At 45.1% G+C, this 27,136-nt stretch overlaps 1 protein-coding gene across 1 annotated transcript; it reads right to left on the bottom strand.

The window, feature by feature from the left end:
• Positions 1-974: 974 nt before the first annotated feature.
• Positions 975-27,024, bottom strand: EIF4H (eukaryotic translation initiation factor 4H). Its single transcript, XM_034988667.1, has 6 exons — positions 26,884-27,024; positions 10,055-10,242; positions 7,970-8,034; positions 7,785-7,881; positions 3,250-3,387; positions 975-2,964 (listed from the first exon to the last, which is right to left on the bottom strand). Exons 1-6 carry the CDS (start codon positions 26,940-26,942, stop codon positions 2,825-2,827), a joined length of 687 nt encoding a protein of 228 aa, XP_034844558.1. The 5' UTR covers positions 26,943-27,024; the 3' UTR covers positions 975-2,824.
• Between the last annotated feature and the right edge of the window lie 112 nt (positions 27,025-27,136).

Here is a 27,136-nt window from a genome sequence, read left to right as displayed (position 1 = left end):
AAAAGAAGCTTCACTGAGTTGGACTTCAAGCTTCTGGCCACCAGCCCGACTCCACGTAGGGCAGAGAGTTTTCGGTCTCAGACCCTCTCCCTTAAAGGAAACACCAGCAGGCACCAAGTCCTCTCCTCCAGGCTCGGTAGGGGAGCGGTCCAAGTGAACAGCCATGCGTGCTCTCACCAGAATAGCGCCTGCCCTCCCCACCCTCCCCCTGCAGGGTAAGCCGCAATCAAGGCTCACCTCCCAGTAAGCAAATCCCTCACTGTGCCAGGTCCTCCGCCACCACCGTCCCCGCCAGCTGGGCCTCTCCCAGACACGGCAAAGCCCTGTACCTTGTCTGCTGGGCCACAGAACTGCCCAGCAGTGCCTCCCGACAACACATGATCTACTTGCCATGAAGGAGCACCCACCACTGTCCCCAAGAGCACCTGGATTTCTGCTAAAAATAAGCAGTTATTAAAAGCACGCACACCTTTCATTCTAGGGGGAAAGTGCCTTTAAAACCCAAACACGGGGCGCCTGGGTGGCTCAGTCGTTAAGCATCTTCCTTCGGCTCAGGTCACGATCCCAGGATCCTGGGATCGAGCCCCGCATCAGGCTCCCTGCTCCACAGGAAGCCTGCTTCTCCTTCTCCCACTCCCCCTGCTTGTGTTCCCTCTCTCGCTGTCAAAAACAACAAAACAAAACAAAAAAAACCCCAAACACTATGGCCCCACACCTGTGTACGCAAGGTCTGTTTAGAAAATCACATTTTTAGGAAACGAGAGAAAAAAAGGCAGGAAGACCCCGGCATGCTGTTTCTAATCATCACTGGCTCTGAAAATAATTTCACGAGGCCTGTAAGTTCCAGAAGCAAGATGCTTGTCTCACTGCAGCTGTAGGCCTTTCTGGGAGATTCGAGTGCTGCTTCCCAACTTTAAGATTGCACAATTTCAAGTGAGGGCAGCTAAAAAAGAACTCAAAAATAAGGACAAGCATTAAATATTACGTAAGGTTTTCTTTTATTTAAAAGATCATTCACAAAATACCGTATCCATAGATTTCCTTTCTGTCATATAGCTGAATGTGTGAAGTGTTTGGAATTCCATTCTTACGTTTAAAAGTCAACTGGATGGCCCAGAAGTTTAGATGCATTTGTTTTGTTCTTAATCTTTCCCCCACTGAAGATGTAAGTAGGTCATCTGAAAGCATCAGGTTTGATTACAACCACATAATGCATGTCTTTCTTAAGTTAAGTATTGGTGTCACACAAATGGTTCTTATTTCAGAAGCAGAGGTAGCAGGGGAAGGAAGGAGAGGAGACAGAGTTCTGTAACTGCTGAGACCCTGGGACAGAGAGCCGGGGAGGCCGGCCAGGGACGAGCAATGCCTGCATGCGGCACTGCCCAGGCCGGGCCGCACCCCGCAGACCCCCCCACGCACGGGGCTCTCCTCCCTGCGGCCGGAGCGGGGCGCAGTGCGGCAAAACCAAGTTGTTCACACCCGGGTGTTCCAGCTCAGAAGGCTCGGCCCGGCAACCCCCCCCACCCCGCCCCCGGGAAGCGCCGATCGCGATGTGTGGCAACGAGCAGCTCTGCCCAAAGAGGAGACCCAGTGACTGACAGCCACCTGCCAGCTATCTGGAGGTCCCTGACAGCTCTGCACGGTAAAATCCTCAATTCATCAAGCGAAACAGTAAAGTGCCAGGTTGTAGGCCCATTTTCATTATAAAATCCAGGGAAGGTGGGAAGCACAGTAGCTCACTGTTACTCATACCAAGGAACAGAGAGAGAAACCCAAGGGACAGATGTGGGATCCACACACAGCAGGGACTGGGGGAGCGGCCGCGTCCACGCAGTTGGGGCAGCCTGGGCGCGGCTCTGCCACCACCGCCCTTCAGTCCCCCCCAGAGCACCCTGGCTGGCAGAAAGGAGACCAGATGGAGGCTTTCTGCACCCAGCAGCCCAGAGGCGCCTCCACCACGGGCAGGGAGGAGGGAACCAGCCTGCGCGAGGTGTTGAAAGAGCGACACTAGTGGGTGTGAACACAGCGGTGTGCTCAGCTGGTCTTCTCCGACACTTCACACTACTACCCCCTTCTTTCGGGTTCCACGTTTGAAATGAGAGCCTCTCCTGCTTGAATAATCCATTCGGGGCGGGGGTAGCAGAGACAGGGCTGTTTATAAATAGGGACAGGAAGGAATCGGCAAGGATCAACAGATATCTTACCCTTGCTTTGAAAACAAGGTGCCTCAAATTCTGTATGTTGATCACAGTGGAGTAAAAACAAGATGCTATCCAATTTGTGACTTCTTTCCCATTTTCTTCCCGCCCCCCCCTTTCTTCTTTTCCCTCCCTTGGAAGCCACAGCAATACAGAACTCAACATGCAGGTTGGAAGAGAAGTGCTGAGAAAAATCAAAGAAACAACTGGGTCTGGCCAGTGCGTCTAAAGTAAAGAGAGAAAGCGAAGGAGAAAAATGGAGCAGCACCTCCATCCAAAGAACGCCCATAGGTGGCTGCCTTTGTCCCTCGGGAGACACTCATGTACTGGAAGGAAACAAGGAGCAGGAAGGAGAAAGGACAGAAGGAAAAAGGGGAAGGAGTGGCAGGGGAAAAAAAAAAAAAAGCACGAGACAGGCACTAGATAGGTTCAGCAAAGCCAAGAATGTACTAAAAACCACTTGTTAACTGCTGACATGCGCTCACAAGCTCTGTGTTTCCGTTGTAAGAAAGGAGGACAAAGGTCAGGCGCAGGAATGGTGGCTGCAGGACCACCGGCCCAGGGGGCTGGCCAGGCTGTGGTCTCGCGCTAACTCCCCCACACCCCATTCCCTCCCAACCGCAAGCTCATTCTTGCTCCTTCTGAACGACTTCCTCTCTGGGCCTGGCTCCCCCGAAGATGGCAGAGTTGGGATTGGCTACTTGATTGAGGGGCGTTGCAACTGTTCGAGGCTTCAGCTGGAGCCGTGGCCTCTGTGCTCTTTCCTCTGCGGGAGAAAAACCAGTGTGGTTTATAAAGAATGGACCCCCTTCCCCATCCGGGTGAAATGACCAAACTGATGGCGGCCCCTGTAACCCAGCCCGCTTTCTAACTAGCAAGCTGGCCTCGAAGACCTACCCCACCCCCAAACACTCTAACAAAGGTAAACATCCTAGTTAAGACTAAGGGGTGGTCCACAGCAGCCACTGTCCAGGGCACGAGAAGGCATGGGGGGTGGGTACAGCTGGCGGACCAGGACAGGACACCCTGCAGTGAGAAAGTAGTGCCATACCTTCTGTTGGTTCTCTGAAGTCCATATTGGATCCTCGAAGGGGAGGGCCATCTCTGAACCGACTCCCCATTGGGGGGCCTGTTCGCCGGTCACCGGGGCGACTCCCTCCCCTGCCTCCTAAGAAGTCATCCCTGAAGCCTGAAGAAGGAAGAGGACACTGGATTACTTTTTAAGCCACTGTCTCAAAGCTGACCATGCAGCCGGTGTAGACAGTTTGATCTGAAATTCTTCAGTTCGTCCGACATCGGAAGCTTTTGCGAAATCAAGTGCACTGCAGGGAGTCCAATGTGAATGTGCTGGGTAATCTCAGTTATAACAGACTTTTAACATTTCTTAGGAAAGAAAAATAAAATAAGCCGTTTAAACTTTGCAGAAAAAGGGAGGAGGAAAACATTACATAAGACTAGAATAAGGCTTGTTTACAACAAAACAAAAATCCTCAAAGCCCATTTTATTCCATCTCCTAATATAAACCTCTAATTATTAAAAGGATAAACCTGAAATTGAAAAGTTCCAGCAAAACCTAACAGAAAACCAGACATGACGACAAAATAAAAACACGACGCCACCTCTGGGTGACACCCCCCGTCTGTGTCTCTGCTGGGTCTCAGGTGTGGGTCTAAGAGTCAAGCACCCGTGTGTATGTGGCTGGGCTCACTCCCTTCGGGGGTGGGGGGGCACGCCTCACCCCCAACCCGCATCACCTCTTCCACTGTGAAGGAGAGGAAGGGCTTTCTCCCCGTTCCTAGGGCCCCTGCTAAAACCGTTACCAGAGTAAACTGCGCCTCATCACGAGTGCTGAAGAGTGTGACGATGCTCGTCTGGGTGGTGAAGATGATTTTCTCCATGGGCTTTAATTTAAGAACCTTAAGTTTTTTTTAGTTTTGTATTTCACTGAAAAGACTTCCATTTAGAGGGGGTTCAAGCCTTTTAACAGTACAGACCATTGAAGTGAGAGTTTACTCTTAGAAAAAATTTAAGAAATAAAATTGTAGTCAAACAAATGAGCCTGCCCCCTCTCAGCCCCCAAAGGTGGCTGGCTACTTTTACTCCAAGGATGGTGCCATCGCTCAAAGCTCCAGAGGAATCTATCTTTAAGAAGAATCCCGAGCCCACGGAATACTTTTATGTGGTCTGACCCCCATTACTCACAGATTTCCTATCTGCCAATTTTGTCTACTCGCCAGCATCTCTACGTGACCCTAAAATCAGTACTTTTAGCACATCTGCTTTTCCAGACATGCACAGAGCAGCGGAAGACGGGAGTCGCCTGACATGCGTGTTTTGCAGCTAAGGTTGAACGAAGCAACACTCAGCTTCTTGTTTCAGCTCAGACTGAGTGTCTTTTCAATCTATTAGGTGCCAGGTTTTTTGCTTTTGTGCTTTTCCTTGGCGACTGCACTGTTTAAAATGGCCCCAGAACGGAGCACTGAAGAGTCGCCAGGTCTTCCTAAGTGCAAGGCGGTCCTGTACCTTATCCAGGAAACGCGCATTAGTTAAGCTCCATCCGGGTCTAGGGCAGTTGGTCCTGAGTTTCCGGTCAGCTGAATCAACAGTATACATGAAATAGTGTCTTTAGAACAGAAATCCACCCAAGAAGGTATGTACTGATCGGCTGACAAAAACGTGACCAGAGACTCACAAGACTCTGACCTTGCTGTTTCCCCCTAGGAGCAATGGTTTGTGGTGGTGTCTGCTCATCTGGTGTTCTCAGTGCTTTTAAACTTAACTCCCTTGAATATGGAGAATGTGCTCTGTTTGCAAGGGTGGTATTTTTCTGTTCTTCAAGGGTGGCCAAAGAATTTGGGAAGAGATCAAGTTATCTGAAACCCAGCTCAGAAATGGAGCTGGACAATACCGATTTTAACAAAACAAGTAATGAAAACAATTTCAAAAAGATCCAGGCCAAGAGAATCACACAGTTGGGGAAAACACACTGGGAGGCATACAGTCGGGTGTAAGGTTCTTTACAGAATCTTTTGAACCAGAGCCCACACCGTTCGTTAAATGAGCTTAACTGGTATTCAAACATTTAACCTGACATTTTCCCCCAATAAACTAAGAAGTGTACTTTTCCATGTGGGTATAGAAGTTACTTCCCCAAGCGAATAATTCTTGCTACCAGTGTGTAACATAGATCAGCTCACACTCACACTGACAAGGCAGATAAACACAGCTGCTGCCCTGTCCAGGTGCACAATGCAGAGTTTGGTGGAGGAAAAAAACAGTGCACATTAATAGCAAGTGACAACCTCATTGCGAAATCTCTTATGAGCGGAGCAGGGGAAGATGATGAGGGAAAAGCAAGGTCTGAGACTTTTTAGGAGGCACAGCATTCATGAGAACCTTCTAAGGTTTTTTGTTTTTTGGGTTCTTTTGGTCATTTTTTCACAAAGTTTAGTTTAACAAACACAGGCTACTTCTGGTGGTGGGACTTTATTTGCTTTCTTTGTATTTTTTGTTGCTGCTTGAGTCTTTTTTTTTTTATAATGAGTGTGTATCACTTTAAGAATAGCATCATTCTTTTAAAGAGCAAAAAAGATCTATTTTCACAAATAAGGTATATAGGCATTAACCCCACCACGTGGGCACTTGTGATTTTAGAAACCACCAAAATCCTGCAGGGGACACCGGAACTGGCAGGAGTCGAGGGAGCCTCTGGCTGTGTGCTCAGCTCCGGAGAGTAAAAGCCCAAGTAAGGCAACCGCTCCTCAGGTTACTTCCACATTTCCAGAGCTGTAAGCTCAAGGGCCATTCCTCCAGTACCGGGAATTCAAAACTGGCAGGTCCGAGACCGCCACTCCTCAGGCCGCTAACAGCTGCACCTGGACTGACTCTGAGAAGACATCTGTTGCATGTTTCAATCAGAGACCAGCTTATACATAAAATTACAGGTTTACTGGATCATACTGTACTTTTATGAATAAGCTCATTTCTGATTGGCTATAGGACTCTAAGGAACTGAGTTATTCAACAGACATAAGCAGTCATCTGTTTAGCTAAATAGTACTGAAAAGAGTTTTTAAGAATTTCGGTCTACAACAGCTTGTCCTACTTCCCATACTTACCAAATACTTTATGCTGAGTTTGGTTTGATGGGGGGAGGGTGACAGGGTGGGTGGGGCTGCTGATGGTATCGTCTTATACAATATGGAGGAGAGTGCAGAGTTCATAGGAAAGATAACAGACTTGTTTTTCATGGTTTTACCTTTCTGTTACAATGGCCATTTTTGTAACATATATGAACTACTTTTACTTAAAAAACAACAACAAAAAACCCAAACGAAACAACAACAAAAAAACAACGTAAAGAGTTTAAGAACTGTTTAGGAGATCAACCCTTCAAAGCAGAGGCCTGACATGCAAACTGACCCCCGAGGTGAGACAGGGAGGCACCTGACAGGCTGCCTTGGTCAGTTAAGAAAAGGAACAGTAAAGTGCATCATGTCCACCATGAAGGGATAGGAGTTCCATGCCCTTCAAGAAAGAAACCCTGGGGGGCGCCTGGGGGGCTGAGTCGTTAAGCGTCTGCCTTGGGCTCAGGTCATGATCCCAGGGTCCTGGGATCGAGCCCCGCATGGGGCTCCCTGCTTCTCCCTCTCCCACTCCTCCTGCTTGTGTTCCCTCCCTTGCTGCGTTTTCTCTCTGTCAAATAAATATGGAAAATCTTTAAAAAAAAAAAAAAGAAAGAAAGAAAGAAAGAAAGAAACCCTGGTCACCAGGACTTCAACCATGCAAGAGGGAGCCACCAAGAACCACAGTGATGAGGCTTTTTGTAAGCTTCCAAAACCTCCACGCTATTTCTAGAAGTAGCGGTGCGTCCACGTGTACCATGCACACCAGCGCCGCCAAGGGGTTCCTGAGCTCAAGGCCCAGATGAGAACTGTAGGCCGAGGCAAGGGAAGACAAGATGGTGGATGAGCCTACCTTGCCCACAGTAGGGAGCCCCTCAAGTCCTACCCCAAACACTCAGGTCCCAACAGAGGCTTAGTGCATGCCTGGGGACCTTCCAGGACAGTTTCATCTGTGCAATGAGCTAAAGGAGCGGTCCGGCCAGGCTACTCACAACAAACGGACAACAGCACCAAGGCCACTGAAAAAGGTTAAGTGGCAATATTTTAAATGCTGATCCCGGAATTGAAGTCATCCCGGGAATCCCATCCACCTCTAGATTCTCCAGGGCCACCCATTCCTGAGGATACACAAAAAAGATAAAGTTGAGGTCGTACCATTACCTTGCTGCACAAACATGGAAAAATTCATTGGAAAGATGGACAACTCATGAGAAGTTCATAGGAATCGTTAAGAGTTCTTGCTGCCAATAGAAAAAACAAAACAAAAAAAACCCCAAACCAAACAAAAAAAACCCAGGCTTACAGAAGCACTATCCATTCTCTCTCAAGATTTTTACATGTGTTTTAAAAGCTCACAAAAACCTATCAGACCTGTGAGACAGTTCTACTAATAACCTTCGAAGAGTTGTAATTAGTGGGCGTACAGCAAATTTTATGTTCAGTTTTAGAAGAACCAATCACCTCTGTCATCTGGTCCACCTTTCCTGAATCCAAAGCCACCTTTATCTTGTTTTCTGCCTTCTGCAATGTCCACACGAAGTGACCGATCACCCAACAGCTAATGATAAGGGGAAAATAGTGTAAGTATTGGCAAGAAAAAAACATCTCAACTTCTAACATGACACAGAAAACCTGAAGATACTTACTGCACCATCGTATGTCAAGGCTTCCTTAAGTGAATCCACCTCATCAAATTCTACATAGCAGAATCCTGTAAGAGAAACAAACCCCAATTTCCTCAAGGAATTCTGGGTTAAGACACGGTGGGATCCCTGTCTGGTCCATTTTCCCACTCCTGTTGCATCTAGGGGATAGTAGACTAGTAGAGCCTAAGAGAGAGACTGTATTTTGTGATAAATAGAAAAGACCTGACTGGCATTCCTTCCTCTCAATTATACTCTGTCAGAACGTGCCAAATAGGCATTGAAATATTTGGCAGCTGTGTTTTTATAAAGCTTTCTTTTTATGAGTTTTAACCATAATATTAAAACCTTTTCTGGGTCATTGTGAAGAGCTGTTAGTTCTGACTTTTGAATAACTTTAATATAACCCAACTGGGGCTTTAAGACACAGATTTCAAATTCAGTACCAAACATGCTTTGAAGGAACCGGCTGAAGGTGCCTACTACTTACTACTCAGATAGCTGGTATAAAATCTGCTTTATAAAGCTAAAAAATACACCCTCAGTAACAAGAGCATCCTCCTTGGGAGGCTAATTAAAAGACAAATAGCCTAGGCCCAAGCACATGTTACCGACAACCTGTGTCCCTGATGCTGGATTCTGACACAGGCTTGCAAACGGGAGAACATTCCAGAGGCAGAGGAAACCACACCTTCTCTCACCTCCAACCTCTGCGTTAGCTTCTCCCTCTACCTCCAACACTCTTTCCACACCCCTTCCTTGCCGCCTGGAGACCAAATCTGGGTTAAGCACTCCCCCTGCCCAGATATGCTTACACCGCACCCTGTATTACACTCTTCCACCCCGCATATCCCCATCCTGTGTGGTGATTACACTTCACCTTCAAAGCCCACTAGACCGCAAGTGCTCCGAAGGCTTGGGTCCAAACTTGTCCTGTTCACCATCTGCTCACCAACTACTTACAAAAAGAACGCACTGCTTGGCTGGAAAGCCCCCACCTTCCCCACTAAGTGGATTCAATGTCTAGAGTATTTGAGGAAACCACCCTGCAGGTTCAAAGAGGCCAACAAAAGCCCACTCACCCACCTCACCCTTCAGAGCTGCCGAAACTGAGGATGACCCTCTAGGACATAAATTAAAACTTGCTTCTACGGACTCAGCCCAAAGGCTGCCCCACCCCCCCAATTTCCCCTGAAGCCTGGAACTCCTGGTGCCTCAAGCAGGGACACTGGGTGGGCCTTACTTTCACAAGCTGAACGGATATGTTTGTTTTCATTGTTTGGGCACTTATTATAACAAGGCTTTAGGTTCTAAAGCCAAAAAACTTTCACAGTGAGAAAAGTACCACCTATACACAGAACTGTTCAGATGAGCGAAACCTTGGCTTCTCATACCTCTCCCTCACCGGACGTCACTCTGAACTTTTCCTGGATGTGCTTCTGGATAAATAATGTAAACCAAATGCTCTTGTACCTTGCACCATGCCCTCAGAAAGGGAACACACTTCCCCTCAGGGAATCTTGAAAGCCAGGAGATAAAGCTGGCAGGATTCTTCTTTCTTAGGCTTCCCTGCTCAAGTGCCCTAAAGAGACTAATCTACAGACACTAACTTTATCTGAAATTTGAGCCAATCCTCTCCCCCACACACTCTAAAGTCACCAAGGTATAGTGACAATATGTATTAGGTTCTCTTTTGAATTCTATACAAATACCTAGATTACAGGAAAACAAAGAAAAATGCCAGGAGTCGGGCCAAGGTGAAATGCACCTGCAAAGTCCTCCGTTTTATCTGTTCATTTCTCTCCCAGGGAACTCCCTGACTGGCACAGACAGGATAGATGGGTCAGGCAAACAGCAGACTGACTTGGGCATATTTATACTGCATATTTCTACAAATTAGATCATGTGTAAAACATTTTCCCCCAAGTAGAACCGAAAGCCTATGGGTTAAAGGGCCATGTTTATTTCAGCTACTTGGACAGACAAATATTTAAAACACTTTCATAACTGGAGCCTTCTGGTTCCCTAACATTTTGGTTTCGACCCTCCCTCTACAATAATACACAGTAAGAATTCTCCCAAACTCACCTTTAAATTTGTCTGTGTCTTTGTCTCTGACTAGCCGTACACTCCTTATGCTGAGATCCTTAAAGATAGCATCTATGTCGCCCTGAACTGTATTAAAAGGTAGATTTCCTACATATGCCGTGTAGGGGGGCTCTGTGGGCAGCTCCTTCTGGCTGCGGGAACCATGGCCACCAGCACTGCCGCGGGACCTGGAGGGGAAACAGACAGGATTCAAGTCTACTCGCCCTAGAGCAGAGACGAGGAAAATGTCTTCCGCTCAGCCACACCACCCATGTGTTACTCCACTTGAATGTATGATAACATCTTGAAATTATCAAGAGTATTCTAAAATATCATTCATGACCAGGGTAGGGTGCCTATTTTTTGGTGACAGAAATGTCCACGGAAACACAGAATCGATGTAAACATACATTTCCCTTGCAACTCAAATCCAAACAGAACATACCCTCCTTGTACAGCTGGTTACCTATTTACGTAGACTCCGTATCTGCAAAATGTTTATATCCTAAAACCTTAACAAACACCCTCCCCCTCATGCCTGGTCATCCTCATACATGCCGAAATGGACTATCCAGAGTTAGCACACTGTATTCAGGAAGGCCTTCTAAAGCTGCTGAAGTTAACCCATTCATAACACACCTGCTTCTTGCTAATACGAATGCTCTAATAAAAATTTTAGATTTTGTACAGCAAGTGCTATGTACGTACTACTCTCCATCACTCCCCATGCACAACTTCACCTGTCCTCAAATGCGTATTACAAATCCACTTAAACCACAATGCCAAGTCCTCCCGGTAACAAGAGGTGGTTATGTGTCTACGGTTACGGGGCTCAAAAGTGGCAAAGGCAGGACCTTGACTCTACCACATCTCATTGCTAATATGTAGAGGTTCTGGTTTGAATTCCAGCTCAGCTGCAAACTTACTCCACCATACGACCTTGAGGAGTTACCCAATTTCTCTAAGCTTTATTTATTTGTAAAACTGGGTTAATAAACACAGAGCTTGAGCTACTGAGAAGGCGCCTAATACACGGACACACAGTACACATGGGTGGAGTAACAATTACCAGTATCATCACACTTACAATCGAGGCTCAAAATGTTTTAGAGATAATTAAGAAATAATTTGGGGCCATTGTATATTTGTCAAAATCCACAGAATGGGGCGCCTGGGTGGCTCAGTTGGTTGGGCGACTGCCTTCAGCTCAGGTCATGATCCTGGAGTCCCTGGATCGAGTCCCGCATCGGGCTTCCTGCTCGGCAGGGAGTCTGCTTCTCCCTCTCCCACTCCCCCTGCTTGTGTTCCTGCTCTCGCTATCTCTCTCTGTCAAATAAATAAAATCTTTTAAAAAAAAGAAAAAAAAATCATTAAAGACAGGGGTGCCTGGGTGGCTCAGTGGTTAAGTGTCTGCCTTTGGCTCAGGTCATGATCCTGGGGTCCTGGGATCGAGCCCCGCATCGGGCTCCCTGCTTGGCGGGAAGCCTGCTTCTCCCTCCTCCACTCCCCCTGCTTGTGTTCCCTCTCTTGCTGCCTCTCTCTTTCTCTAATAAAAAATAAATAAAATCTTTAAAAAAATCACGGAAGACAAAAAAGGCGGGGGGACCAATGAAACACGACAACCAATGCCACATGTCACCTTTGATCCTGGAACAAACAGCTATGAAAGAAAAAGCACACGGAGAACTTTGAATATGGCATGTACAGCTATCACTTCATCAGCCTTCGATTTCTGAGGAGTGGTAACTGTACCGCGGTTGGAATGGCCCTGTTCTTAGGAGTGGCCCAGAGGGTTCAGCATAAAGGACGTGGTTGCAGGCACCCCTAAAGATAAAGCAAACATGAACCTTGTGACTCTAAAGTGTCCACTGTGGATCTGAAAATGTGCACAGTGTTTGCAGAACACAGGAAGAAAATAAATTCAAAAGAGGGAGGTGGTGCTTCTTTTTATGGAGACATTTAAAACTCATTTTAAAGGAGTCTCCTCACAACAAAGATCTGCTCAAAGTCGTCCTTTTTGCAGGGCAAGCATCAATACACGTCACAGAAAGTAACTTAGCTCTTGATCCATATTTTGCTAGAAATATCATGAAAGAGATTCCCCATCTTTCCTGGGATAAATATCATTCTTTAAGACACATTTTTAGCAGAAGAACCAAATCATGACCTAATTCTTAGATGGCTGTATTTTTTTAAGTTTAGTGACTCAGAATTCTCCTTCCAGGAAGCAAGGGCAAAAATGAACTATTGGGACTTCATCAAGATAAAAAGCTTTTGCACAGCAAAGGAAACAGTCAACAAAACCAAAAGACAACTGACAGAATGGGAGAAGATATTTGCAAATGACATATCAGATAAAGGGCTAGTATCCAGAATCTATGAAGAACTTATCAAACTCAACACCCAAAGAACAAAGAATCCAATCAAGAAATGGGCAGAAAACATGAACAGACGTTTTTCTAAAGAAACATCCAAATGGCCAACAGACACATGAAAAAGTGTTCAACATCGCTCAGCATCAGGGAAATCCAAATCAAAACCTCAATGAGATACCACCTCACACCAGTCAGAATGGCTAAAATTAACAAGTCCGGAAACAACAGATGTTGGTGAGGATGTGGAGAAAGGGGAACCCTCCTACACTGTTGGTGGGAATGCAAGCTGGTGCAGCCACTCTGGAAAACAGTATGGAGGTTCCTCAGAAAGTTGAAAATAGAGCTACCATACGACCTAGCAATTGCACTACTGGGTATTTAGCCCAAAGATACAAATGTAGTGATCCGAAGGGGTACGTGCACCCCAATGTTTATAGCAGCAATGTCCCTAATAGCCAAACTACGGAAAGAGCCAAGATGTCCATCAACAGATGAATGGATAAAGAAAATGTGGTGTATATATATACAATGGAATATTATGCAGCCATCAAAAAAAAAAAAAAACCCCAAATCTTGCCATTTGCAACGACGTGGATGGAACTAGAGCGTATTATGCTAAGCGAAATAAGTCAGAGAAAGACGTGTATCATATGATCTCACTGATATGAGGAATTTTTAATCTCGGGAAACAAACTGAGGGTTGCTGGAGTGGTGGGGGTGGGAGGGATGGGGTGGCTGGGTGATAGACACTGGGCAGGGTATGTGCTATGGTGAGTGCTGTGAACTGTGTAAGACTGATGAATCACATACCTGTACCTCTGAAACAAATACATTATATGTTAAAAAAGAGGGGGGGAGCACCTGGGTGGTTCAGTTGTTAAGCGTCTGCCTTCGGCTCAAGTCATGATCCCAGGGTTCTGGGATCGAGCCCCACATCCGGCTCCCTGCTTGACCAGAGGCCTGCTTCTCCCTCTCCCACTCCCCCTGCTTGTATTCCCTCTCACTGTCTCGATCTGTCAAATGAATAAATAAAATCTTAAAAAAAAAAAAGAATAGTAGGAAGGGATAAATGAAGGGGGGGAAATCGGAGGGGGAGACGAACCATGAGAGACTACGGACTCTGAGAAACAAACTGAGCGTTCTAGAGGGGAGGGGGTGGGGGGATGGGTTAGCCTAGTGATGGGTATTAAAGAGGGCACGTATTGAATGGAGCATTGGGTGGTTTTTTTTTTTTTTAAGATTTTATTTATGGGCGCCTGGGTGGCTCAGTTGGTTAAGTGACTGCCTTCGGCTCAGGTCATGATCCTGGAGTCCCTGGATCGAGTCCCACATCGGGCTCCCTGCTCGGCAGGGAGTCTGCTTCTCCCTCTGACCCTCCCCCCTCTCATGTGTTCTCTCTCTCATTCTCTCTCTCTCAAATAAATAAAATCTTAAAAAAATTTTTTTATTTATTTGTCAGAGAGGGAGAGAGAGAGAGAGAGCACAAGCAGGGGGAGCTGCAGGAGGAGGGAGAAGCAGACTCCCCACTGAGCAGGGAGCCCGATGTGGGGCTGATCCCAGGACCCTGAGATCATGACCTGAGCTGAAGGCAAACACTTAACCAACTGAGCCACCCAGGCGCCCCTGGAGCACTTGGTGTTATATGCAAACAATGAATCCTGGAACACTACATCAAAAACTAATGACATATGGTGATTAACATAATAAAATTTAAAAAAAAAATTCTTCCAGATAAGAAATCCTATTTTGGGGGTACCTGGGTGGCTCAGTCGTTAAGCGTCTGCCTTCGGCTCAGGTCATGATCCCAGGGTTCTGGGATTGAGTCCCGCGTCACACTCCCTGCTCAGCGGGAAGCCTGCTTCTCCCTCTCCCCTCCCCCTGCTTGTGTTCCCTCTCTCGCTGTGTGTGTGTGTGTGTGTGTCTCTCTCTCTCTCTGTCAAATAAATAATCTTAAAAGAAAAAAAAAGAACTCCTGTTTTGTTTTCCAGAATTGCATTCCACTTGCTCCCACTCTCCACCCCCGCCCCACAAAGTTTAGTAAATAGACTTATTTTTGCACTTCAATACTCTTTGGAACACCACTGTTCTTATCTCAATAACCTTAAACCCTAAAATATATTTTTTAAAGATTTTATTTATTGGGGGGGGGGGCAGAAGCAGGCTCCCTGCTGAGCCATCCAGGTGCTCCTATATTTTCTTTTTTTAAAAGATTTATTTACTAGAGAGAGAGTATGTGTGTGCGCATGCACCCAAGAGCAGACGGAAGGGCAGGGAATCTCAAGCAGACTCCCCACTGAGCGAGGAGCCCAAAGTGGGGCTCGGTCCCATGACCCTGAGATCATGATCTGAGCTGAAATCAAGAGCCGGCTGCTTAACCGACTGAGCCACCCAGGCGCCCCTAAACCCTAAAATATTTTCAATAAGATACTCTTTGAGACTGAACACTGAATATGTAAGATATGGCATAAGTATAAACATTTGGAAAACTGTCAAAACACAGGATGAATTACAATTTTAATAACCTTAAATTCATTTATTCAACATTTACTAAACATCTGGCAGAAAACAGTCCCGTCCTCAAGCAGCTCACAAGTTAGCAGTACATATAAATACAAATAACTCTATAAGCACTCATGCATGCATGTTTGTGTATATATGTACACACACACACGGCAAAAAGCTACAATGATTTTTTTTAAAAATTTAAGGTGAAGGTGAGGATGGAAAACTGATAAATTCAGCAGGTGTACGTTTGAGGAATCAGGAAAATGGAGGTAAGAAGGCTTGCTCAAAGGGCGCATGAAACATTTACACAAGCTCTTCCGTAGGATGCTGGATGCAGGCCCAAGAAGGCAGGGTCTGGGCTGAGTTCCAGGAGCCAGGTGAGCCTAGATAACGACGGCTGCCCGGGGTGGCTGTGCTAATCAGATGACAGGGACACTGAGAAGAACGCAGCAGGATAAGAAGCCAGCCCTGGCTTTGGGAAGATGGAAGAATCCCTTTTCAGGCAAGCAGGATTTTATTTTTTTAAAGATTTTATTTGTCAGCGAGCGAGAGCAAGAGCGCGCGCGCGCACAAGCAGAGGGAGAAGCAGGTTCCTTGCTGAGCCCCTCAGGTGTCCCAGGCAAGCAGTATTTTAAAAGCCAGAGATGTGGGAACAGCTAACCCAGCCCATTAACCTGCTCACTTCACCTGAGCCTCCCAAAACTGCCAGTGGCTTACTCTTCCAGACTCTGTCCAAGAATCACTGCAGTCACGCTAAATACTACCTGCTCTGACGTCGTCAGTTCTATGGGACGTAAGTGTGTTTCAGCTTTTCACTGAAGACACGCCAGGGCGGCCAGTGCGGCGGGTCGGGGGCCCTCTAGGTAGATTCCAATTTACTGGCTCCAAGCGCACGTGCGTGTCATAAAATGATCCATCCTGTTAGCAGCCCACCGAATAAAAAACCCCCAATGCCAGGAAATCCTGAGCTGAAAGTCCCTGGATACCTCTGACGCTACAGTTTACAGGGGACTATCCTCTACTTGAACAAGCTGTGTTACACAAAAACACTTCCTAGAAAAGGTTAAAAATAACGGAGAGAAGACTCATTTGACGCCTTAGCTTGGTGTAGGACCTCTTCCAAATTATCTCTGTGCCTCAGTGTTCTTGTCTGTAACTGCACAAATACTTCAAATCTTTATAAAGTTTAAACTGACCATAAAAACACCTCATAAATCCTGATTGCTTTATAAAAGTTTAATAAGAATTCTAAAACGTTACAGGGAAGTCTAAACATGCTCAAGGTTATGCTGCTCCAGCAGGAAGAGATGAACGAGGCAGCAGGCCACAGCAGTCCCCCCCGCCCCCCCGCAATGATCCTCCCTGCTCACTGATTGCTGCTTTGGACTATCCCTTAGGGACAGTCCACTGATTTTCAAAACAACATATGCAAGTTTTAAAGTAATACATTACATTCTCAGTAACTCAGGAAATCTTTCAACTCCAAGGATGACCAAAATCCTTTAGAGACAAATCACTTTTCTTCACTCGAATTGACTAAATATATGCAAGGTCTACGAAGTACAGAGCACAGTATAGAGGGCTCACGCCTCAGACTCAGTCCCTGCCCTTAAGGAGCCGATAATTCAACTGAGGGGGTCCGGGCATCTGGAAAGGAGAGACCACATCCCAAGCCAAGGACTGCAGACAATTCGGAAGACGGCCACGAGAGCAGTCTCTGCAGGGTGGAGCGACAGGAACCGCAGCTCCACGTTTCCACAGCACACAGGGAAACCCTGAGCTCTTAACCAGACAATAACTGGGACCAGTAGGAGAAAAGGAGCCTGGAGGGAGGAGGACTGTAAGAAACAAGTTAAGGGTAGAGGGTATTAGGGCTGGGATTAGATCCAGTAAGTGCCCCAGACTTACTTCCCAAGTATAAAAGATAAGGAAAAAGGGAGGACTCATGCTAAGCTATTTTCTGGGAGATCTCCAGGTGCCATCAGAAGCTACACAGAATTTAAGCCCTGTTCCTGCCACTCATGAAAATTCAAGACCAATGCCAAGATACCCTGTACAGAGCATTAACCTCTCTCTGGTATTTGCAACATCAGGTGTTCTATTACTTCTAGGTTAGGGACATAGCAGTGTTAGGGCTGATCAACAACTCTGGTCTTTCATGTGCCATCCAGAAACGCTTACTAGGGTAGATTATGTTGTTCAACATGCTGGATCTTATATAAAAGTCATAAGCCTGTGTGGCTCAGTTGCCTAAGCATCCGACTCGATTTCAGCTCAGGTTTCGATCCCAGAGTCTTGAGTTCCAGCCCCTAGTTGGGCTTAAAAAAAAAAAAAAAGAAAGAAAAATCACAAAAAGACTGCAAGTAAGCAACAAAGTCCACTAAACATGCATAAAAAGAGAAAAAAAAAGTTAATAGTCGTAATGAGAAACCTATTTGGTTTCTAGAAAGTAACCAAAAAAGGTTGAACTCTCTGAAAGCCAAGCCCTCATTTCACATACACTGATTTATCTTACCTATTACTAACATCTTACATTAGTAAAATACACTGATTAAAATCACTGAACCCAGATCAATACTTTACTAACTAAAGTTGTTTATTCAGATCTCCTTTTTACCTTATGTTCTTTTGCTTTTCCAGGTCCCCATCCAAGGCTACGTGACATTTTAGTTGTATCTTAGGTTTTTTTTAAACACTAGCCCGGTGCAGCATGGATTAAAAGCATTTTATTTCCATGTAGATCTCCCTCTGCTAAATGTACACATTCTCCAAGGCCTCCAATCAGCATTCAGAATTAAACCCCTTTACCTTGATACCCGGCATTACTATAGGATAGGCAAGAAAGCCTCTGAATGTTTCTGATCAACCCTGGGGGTGGGGACAGGATCAATAGTGAATTCTTCAATGAACCCTATTTCAAGGAGCTCTTTTCTGCTGTGAATGGTATCTTCAGAAACCAATCTCATCTGTAGAATTAAAAAAAAAAAAAAGCCTTGCAGGGAAATGCAAAGTAGTTCTCAGGCAGGAACCTGGTCTTATCTTCAGAACTATTACATTAGCAGGGGTGGAAGGAATGAAGACACAGACCTAGCAACTACTCTTAGGTCTCAAATAACTTCTTCCACTAATACGGGTATTATATTTGGAAAAAGAAAATATGAAAGTTACATATATTTAGATGACCTCTTCAATTAGGTACTTAAGTGTCTTCCTTGTTTCTTTCCTTCCTTCCTAGATTTTATCCATTTATTTGAAAGAGAGAAAGAAAGCACAGAGGAGAGTGAGAAGCAGACTCTGCAGAGCAGGGAGCCCTACATGGGGCTCGATCCCACGACCCTGAGATCATGACCCGAGTGGAAGGCAGATGAAAACATTTTTGGCTTTGACCAACATGACTAAAAACACGTACACATATATATATCTGACTGCATAATAACTATACAAATAACAAAAAGCTTGCCCAACAGTAAGGCTATAAACTCGTAACACACACGATTCTCTATTCTATTTCATCTTTAAGAAAGTCTGTCAGGACCCCTAATAAACTGACTTCATTATCTACCAACAGGACAGGACAGGCATTTTGAAAGCCTTGTTATAGGAGAGCAGCAAACACAAGGGGGACTTCTGCTTTACGTGGTCTTTTAGAAAATTTGTCTTACTAGGCAAAAAGGCATTTATAATGTACTAAGATTTTGGACTCCCACACGTTAATGAAAGCAAATAAATGGGTTATTAATTTAGTAACTTCACATGGTGCAAAAGGTTATTCAATCCAAAGTTCCAGATTTTTCAGAGGAAATAAAAACTTAAACCTCAAGCTGTTTATTGGTCCTCAGATAATACTGCCACGAAAGACATCTGTCTTGAAGCTATGATGTAAACTATTTCTATGGATTAGTTTTCAACTTTATAAGCCAAGGGTTCTTTTTTTCTAAATTAGAATGCTTATTATTTGAGATTTGACATTCCACATCCTATCAGCTCCAATTCATTTTATTTTTTTAAAGATTTTATTTATTTATTTGACAGAGACACAGCGAGAGAGGGAACACAAGCGGGGGGTGGTGGGAGATGGAGAAGCAGGCTTCCCGCCGAGCAGGGAGCCCGATGCTGGGCTCGATCCCAGGACCCTGGGATCATGACCCGAGCCCAAGGCAGACGCCTAACGACTGACCCACCCAGGCGCCCCAGCTCCAATTCATTTTAAAGAAAACTTCACATTTTCATGCGATGGTCAATTTCATATGACCTACAAATAACCTACAAGTTTCAATTATTTAGAGAAGTACAAAGTGCCACAGATAGACTACCAGTTAAAATCTAGAATTCAAAGGCATACAAAGCTAACAGTTCTTCTCTTCACTTAATATCTGAAAAACCATGAATATAAACTGTATGTTAATTACACTTTAATAAAATTAAAAATATTTGAAAAGTCATAAAAATTTATTTGTACTAAAACACATATGTATTAAGATGAATACTTAACATTTACTAATAAGTATTTTTGCTAATATCAAATTCAACTTCTAGCTTCCCTACACGTGGTAGTTGCAAGAATTAAATGCTTTAAAAGTACCTGGAAAGAAGCTACACCCCCCCCCCCCCCCTTAACAACAACCAACCAAGAAAGAGAGGAGGAACCTATCAGGAGATTTAGTGGGCATGTCAACCAAATGCCATGTGCAAAGTCTGGTTTTGATTCAAACAAATCAGTTGTACATCAAAATGCACGAGCTAATTAGAGAAATCAAAATATTTATTGGGAGGTTTTCAGATGTGATAATATTGTGGTCACACTTTTTAGAGTCTGTACCTTTGAAACTCATACTGAAGTACTTACAGTGAAATGAAATGAAATGTGACATCTAAGATGTGCTTTAAAATAATCCAGAAGTGTACGGGAGGAAGGTGGCGCAAGGAGGTACAGATGAAATAAAAGTGGTCACTTGAAAAAGTGGGTCATGGGCATGTGAGGTGTGTCATTATACCAGACTCTACTTTTGTGCTTTAAATGTTCTGTAATCAAATTTTTTGCAGATTCAAATAGGCCAATTCTATGAATAATCCTTGAGGCAACTGCGCAAAACTGAACATGAACCGGGTGACAGAAAAACCGGTGGTTAGCAAGAAACCCCTGATCAGTTTGAAACACATACTCAAGTTTAAAAGTATTTTAAGAAAGAATGAAAGGATGGCTGCAATTGGCTTTAAAATATTCTATCCCCTCCCCACAATGGGGAAGACAGATGAGAAGAGGAACAGCAAAAAAGGTTTATAAAGTTATTAAATGAATGGAAATGAGTAAGAGTTGCTTAATGGGTTTGTTTGGGAATGACGAAAAAGTTCTGGAAACAAGACAGTGGTGGCGAGGACACAACATGGTGAGTGTCACCAAACTGTACACTTAGAAAATGGTCAAGAGGGCGCCTGGGTGGCTCAGTTGGTTAAGCGACTGCCTTCGGCTCAGGTCACGATCCTAGAGTCCCAGGATCGAGTCCCGCATCGGGCTCCCTGCTCGGCGGGGAGTCTGCTTCTCCCTCTGACCCTCCCCCCTTCTCATGTGCTCTCTCTCTCTCTCTCAAGTAAATAAATAAAATCTAAAAAAAAAAAGAAAGAAAATGGTCAGGAGCGTCTGGGTGGCTCAGTCGGTTGGGCATCCAACTCTTGATTGATTTCTGTTCAAGTACTGATTCCAGGGCCGTGAGATTGAGCCTCACACTGGGCTCAGGTGCCCAGTGGGGAGTCTGGCTCCCCTCCCCCTGCTTGCTCTAGTGCACTCTCTCTAAAATAAATGAATAAAAAATCTTAAAAAAAAAAAAAAAGAAATGGTCAAAGTGGTAAATTTTATGGATTTATTTTAACACACACACACACACACACACACACACCCTGAAAAAAAATGAAACCGGGGAATGGCTACATGGGTTCAATATACTAGTCTCTGCCTCTGTTTATGTATGAAAATGTTCAGATTCATTTTTAAATGTCACATAAAACAAGCAAATGGTAATTCCAGCCTAATCTAGACCACACTGATGTTCCTCCGTACACAGAAAGTTGCTCAGCTCAAGGAGAACTGCTCTGTATTTCCAGTCTGTGAAAGCACACTCACATGTACTCTCCTCTGGTTCTAGCTCTGCCTTGCAGAGACACACCCCTCATTGAACAGTCCCTCAGTCCCTGACTAGCAGCTATATCCTGAGACCTGACTGATCTTGCACTTGATCCCAGCATAAATCAAGGCAGGGGCACCAAACTGCACTATTACTCATGCTTCATCATGCAGTATTTGCGAAGACAGAGAAGGAAGCCAACAAGCTTCAAAAAACAATGTTGATAAAGCAGTAAAAATGATTAATTTTATTAAATCTTGACCCACTTTTTAATATCCCAGGTTTCAAAATAGGGCCAAACACTTCTGTGGCTTATAGAAATGTGATGGTTAGGGGCACCTGGGTGACTCAGTCGGTTAAGCATCTGCCTTCAGCTCGGGTCATGATCTCAGGGTCCTGGGGTCGGACTCCCTGCTTATTGGGGAGTCTGCTTCTCTCTCTCTCTCCCCCTCCCTCCGTCTGCCCCTCCCCTCTGCTTGTTTTCTCTCTCAAATACATAAAATCTTAAAAAAAAAAAAAAAAAAAAGAAATGTGATGGTTATCTCTAGGAAAACACTTGGGCAAGTGAGTTACAAGCTGAACTAGCTATTCTTTTCATGGAACACCATTTTTACCTGAAGAACTGACAAACTATGGTTATTCAGACTTAAGTATTAGGCAGACATTTCCTTTTCTTTAAAAGATTTATTTGAGGGGCATCTGGGTGGCTCAGTCGTTAAGCGTCTGCCTTCAGCTCAGGTCATGATCCCAGAGTCCTGGGATGGAGCACCGCTTCGGGCTCCCTGCTCAGTGGGGAGCCTGCTTCTCCCTCTCCCACTTCCCCCTGCTTGTGTTCCCTCTCTCGCTGTCTCTCTCTGTTAATAAATAAAATCTTAAAAAAAAGATTTATTTGAGAGAGAGAGCACAAGCAGGGGGAGCAGCAGAGGGAGAGGGACAAGCAGACTCCCCACTGATCTTGGAGGCTGACCTGGGGCTGGATACCAGGACCCTGAGACCATGACCAGATGCCCAATGGACTGAGCCACCCATGTGCCCCCTTGGCAGACATTTTCTTGAAAATGAAGTGAGCCTGTCACTTCAAGGAAAACAGTGGGCGCCCCAGGTGGCTCAGATGGTTAAGCATCTGCTTTCTGCTCAGGTCCGGATCCCAGGGTCCTGGGATCGAGCCCTGCATCTGGCTCCTGGCTCAGCGGGGAGCCTACTTCTTCCTCTCCCTCTGTCTCTCTCCCTGCCTGTGTCTCAAATGAATAAATAAAATCCTTAAAAAAAAAAAAAAAAAAAAGGAAAACTAACAGTATCTGTTACCAATGATAAAATGCAGACTGGGCTTTTAAGCAAAAAGTAAAATTTTAGAAAACTTGTATCCACCAACATGAGCTTGACAGCCTCATAATACCTGAAATTTTTCTGATAAAATCAATGGTGATATTAATAAACATGATTTTTGATACTGTATAACGAAATGTGCCGACATTGGGAAGATCTGCATAACTCAATAATAATAATAATAACCAATCCATCATGTTACAAGATCATGCACTGGTAAAGAATCCATTTGAACTATGTACCCTGTACTCTATAGGTACCATGTACCCCATACTGGAATACAAGGCTTAACTGGAGGTGCCATGTTTTCAATGGAGTATCAACATACTGGAGCACATCCAGAGGGTCCCATCAAGAACATTTTAGAAATCATGACATGGGAAAAACTTCAAAGAACCAAGGACATTCGATTAAAAAAGACAACTTAGGTCTTACAGCTGTTAGGTTCTATCAAAATCGAGCAATCACTTATTTCGTGGCCTGAGTATGCAGGTCTAACCAGCTGTACAAATGAAATGCAGAGGCATGACATGCTCTCCTACCCAACCCTCTCTTCTATTTCTAGGGGGAGCTGGAAACTGGATGATAGGAGTCTAAACTAGGACTGATACCCCTCCCGCGCCAATGTTTTACATGTTCCAAGTTTCTGGGAAGACTACTTGAATTTGCGTGATGTCCTCCCAGAACACTAAAGGTTAATTTCAAATAGAAATATTAAGAAAGTTTTTAGAAATCTCAGAAGCACTTACACTGAATATTCCAAGCATAAATTCTGCAACAAACCAAGAACCTTCAAGAACAAATACTTTATACCTATAAACTGAATAGATTTCGCTTACTTGGCTTTAGAAATACAGCCAAGAAAGTAAAAACTCACTCGTTAACTCAACAGAACTTTTCCCATTCTTACTGATGCAAGGGAAATATTTTAAGAACTAAAAAATTATAAATCAAGAGCTACAAATTATTAAGTGTACCAGACACTGTGCTGCATGCTTGAGACATTTCACTGAATACTCCCAATAGCCTTAGAGGAGTTTTTATCTTACACGTGGGGAAAATGAGGCTCAGAGAGATAAAGTAACTTGTTCCAGATCCCACAGCTAATTCGTGGCTCAAAGCTCAGCTGACACTTGACCTCTGTCCTGTCTGCCTGATTCCAATCCAAAGCTAGGCCTTTTCCCCAAACTGTGTCAGAGGTTCTTGGTAAAACCATGTATTTCATAGAAGATAATGATTTAGCATCAAGCACTGGGAGATTAGGTAGTGGAGAGGAAGATGACAATAACCCCAAACTACTTGTCATGTGGTAGGCAAACAGGATTTTAAAATAAGCTTTTTTTTTTTTTTAAAGATTATTTATTTATTTATTTGAGAGAGAGAATGAGAGAGAGCACATGAGAGGGGGGAGGGTCAGAGGGAGAAGCAGACTCCCCGCCGAGCAGGGAGCCCGATGCGGGACTCGATCCAGGGACTCCAGGATCATGACCTGAGCCGAAGGCAGTCGCCTAACCAACTGAGCCACCCAGGCGCCCTAAAATAAGCTTTTTAATACCTTTATGAATTCTACCATGATCAGTGCAAATAGCTACTGTTTTTATACACTGCTTTCCCCTTATTAGTCTTAAAATATGCTTAGAGATTTAGACAGAGATGCCAAGCTTAAGTCTTAAAAAAAGACTTAAAAGTTAGAATTCCAATCCCCGCCCCACCGCCCCGAACTGGAACTTGATGAATACTTAAATGTGTAGTTTTACTACTTTTCAGTTGGTACCATTCTCAGCAATCTCAATTCTTGCTACCTCCAAGTTCCAATCTGATTCTCAGAATTGATGTAAAGTTTTAGGTGGAGCACTCAAAAGCATGTTGTAGTTAGAAATGTAAAAATCACTGTTACTCTCCACTTAATCGCCAATGGCAAATGAAAAATTAAAACCCAGGAAAGAAAATTCAGCAAACTGCAGAACAAATACACTCCAGATCTAGTACAATCAACTACATAATTTGGAATTCTGATTGGACTTGTTTTTTGGGCAACAACGCAGTCCCCAGGTCTCTCTTTGGCTGCCGGGTCATGCCTCTAAATGTTGAGAAAGTAGAGCAGTAGCTTAACATTGCTTCCTGACAACAGCATTGGTTACTACATACAACTACAAAATAAACTTACAGGGAACGTATAATTATTAAAACCAAGTTTTTAGATTATGACCGTGCATTTCAAACCTCCTATTTCTTTCGTCTGTGACCCAAGTGGCTTAGAGTTGAGATCTCTTACTTAGCTAAGGTGTTTTAGACTAGAGGGAAGATCTCTTGGTACAAAAGTACCAAACACAGCAATGCAAGACTGGCTTTCCGGAAGTGACAATCTTCTAAAATGCCTAAGCATTATATCTGAACATAAGCAAACAGCACTGAGACATTTGTTGACGTAAAACATAATTCACGTAACAGTAGAAATGATCACTGAAGGTTATCAACTAGCCTACCATCTTGCTACATTTCAGAAAAACCAGTAACTGATAACTCCAGATCTAACGAAATGAAAATTAACATTGATGCTGGAATAGGAAAGCTTTGGCCCGGACCAAACGCTGCATGCCTGGTCCTCTGTGAAGTTTCTGGACCCACTCCAGACACTGTTTACATGAACACACAAACTCACCAATAGGTTTTTAGAACTACTTTTAGGAATCTGAGTAGTTATTTCCCATGTAGTTTTACAGGGATTTGAAGTCAAATGGAAAACAACAAGATCAGATGTGGAAGATTTTTAACAGTAAAGTGACTTTTTATCAGAAAGCTTAGGAGATGCAGAGTGGCTAGCTTATTTTCTCACACCAGTTGTTGGAGTACATCTGGACACATGGCTAACATTTTTTGTCTTTTGATGTTTGAAATGAAGAGCATCGTGAGAGAATTTTGACCACTTGCTATTGTTCAAAGCATCCCAACTGTCAAAATGTGACATCCACTAAAAGTCTGACTCAAACACCTCAAGTCGCCAGAACACTTCGCAAATCTGTCAAAAGGCAGAATAAGGAAAAAAAACTCAAACCAAACTCCAAACCGCAGATTCAGTATAATATGACTAACTTATTGTAGTCCCAAACCAACTAAAACTCCTTGGATCTGCCTTAAATCAAACCACTGTTTAAGCGTTTTCCTGGGCACTTCCAAATGTTTCTTGAAACTGGAAAAAAAAAATCCCGGTTATTAAATTTCAAGATGACCGAACTGCAAATTTGATGTCTAGAAACCTACCCCAAAGGCAATACTTTCACATGTCATCCAACATCTATTTCTTTTTTATTAGCAAATAAAATATTCTTTGAAATAACAGGTGGCTCCACCTTCCCCAACTTCCATGTTCTAGTGTCATTAATATTAGGTACATTCCCGTACCCAAACAAGCCTTTGTTTGAGCCAGTCCCAAACCAAGGTATTAAAAGATCATTCTTCACCAAACAAAGATACGTTTGGGATTGAAACCCAGGAGACTGGACACCTCAGTAGGTACTATTGTGGTGTTATCCTGGGAAAGTAATCCTTTCTGTTAAAAGTACACAATGGCCAAGTGTGTCCTTGACAAACAGCAAGATGTTTATAGCCTATCTTCTAAATTCTGTATGAGGGAACTTGTATTAAAAACACCAAAAACCTAGGACGGATTCCTGAAATTAAACACTATAAGCTTCTTATTCACCAGTCAAGAATTTCTCTTTTAAACGAGGTGTCTCAATTATATATAGTCTGTTTAAGACCAAAATCAGAACGAGGCTAACTGCGATTCCTTCCCCAGGTCAGAAGGAGAAACTAGAGGGAAATAAAAAATTTTCTGCCGGCAAGCACGCAGCACCTGTCAATAAGGCACTCTGACCCAAAAGACAGCAAAATAAAAAATGCCCTTATGTATTTCCTTTTCGGACCATTCCCGAGCTCTAGCCGCCAAATCCCTGCTTCACACGTAAGGGCAGGGACTCACCCCTCTCTCGCCCTCCCGACCTTACCCAGTCCGCTAGCCTCCCGGCGAGGCAGGCCAGGGAACCTGCAGGTCGGGCGGACCACAGGAGGCCGGGACCCCGACCGAGACCCGAGCGGGGCAGGCCGCGGCCCCCACCGCGCGTTGCAGCAGAGCCCCGCGCTGGCCCTGCCGTACTGGGGGATGGGGTTGGAAGCGGGAGCTCGTCCTCCGGGGCGCTCAGTGCCGCTGCGGCCTGGCCCTGCGGCCGAGGCAGGGCAAAGACGACACGTCGGCGGCGGCAGGAGACCCAAGGACGCATTTGCGCCGCAAGCAAGACACCGGGGAGCCTAACCGCCGCCGCCCCCTCCCGGAGCGCGCCATTTCCAGGCCCCGGCCCTCCAGGCGCCTCTCCCAGGCCTCCGCGGGCCCAGCGGGCCCCCTACCGCCCGCCACCCCGGGTGAGCGCGGGAAGGCCGCCGCCCCGGGGCCCCTGACTCCGCCCGCCCCCCGCGCCCGGCCGGGGCCCGCGCACGCCCGCCTCACCCTCTGCCGCCGCCGAAGCTGCTGTAGGCCCGATCGTCGTAGGTATCAAAGTCCGCCATTTGCCGTCTCCGCTCCGAGAGGAACCAGGGTGAGCGAGGAAGGACCCCGCAATATAACTCCCCCCCGCCCCGCCGCCGGGGCTGTCCGCCGCGCCGCCTGATCGCAAATCGCACGCACGCACGCGCGCGCGCGCGCACGTACGCCGCGCCGCGCCCGGCCTGGGCCGACGGGCCGCTTCTGGCCCGGCGCGCTC

The sequence above is a fragment of the Mirounga leonina genome, unplaced genomic scaffold (assembly GCF_011800145.1).
Source record: "Mirounga leonina isolate KUSES-001 unplaced genomic scaffold, KU_Mleo_1.0 Mir_454, whole genome shotgun sequence".
NCBI lineage: Eukaryota > Metazoa > Chordata > Mammalia > Carnivora > Phocidae > Mirounga > Mirounga leonina.
The sequence above is the reverse complement of the archived record's forward strand: the minus strand, read 5'-3'. Positions and strand labels throughout refer to the sequence as shown.

Excerpts from the sequence above, each read along its gene's own strand:
- EIF4H (XM_034988667.1), bottom strand. The coding sequence starts at position 26,942 with ATGGCGGACTTTGATACCTACGACGATCGGGCCTACAGCAGCTTCGGC. Across the intron at positions 8,035-10,054 it reads AGACACAGACAAATTTAAAG|GATTCTGCTATGTAGAATTT; the intron begins GTGAGTTTGGGA and ends TTTCTCTTACAG. Across the intron at positions 7,882-7,969 it reads CCTTGACATACGATGGTGCA|CTGTTGGGTGATCGGTCACT; the intron begins GTAAGTATCTTC and ends CCTTATCATTAG.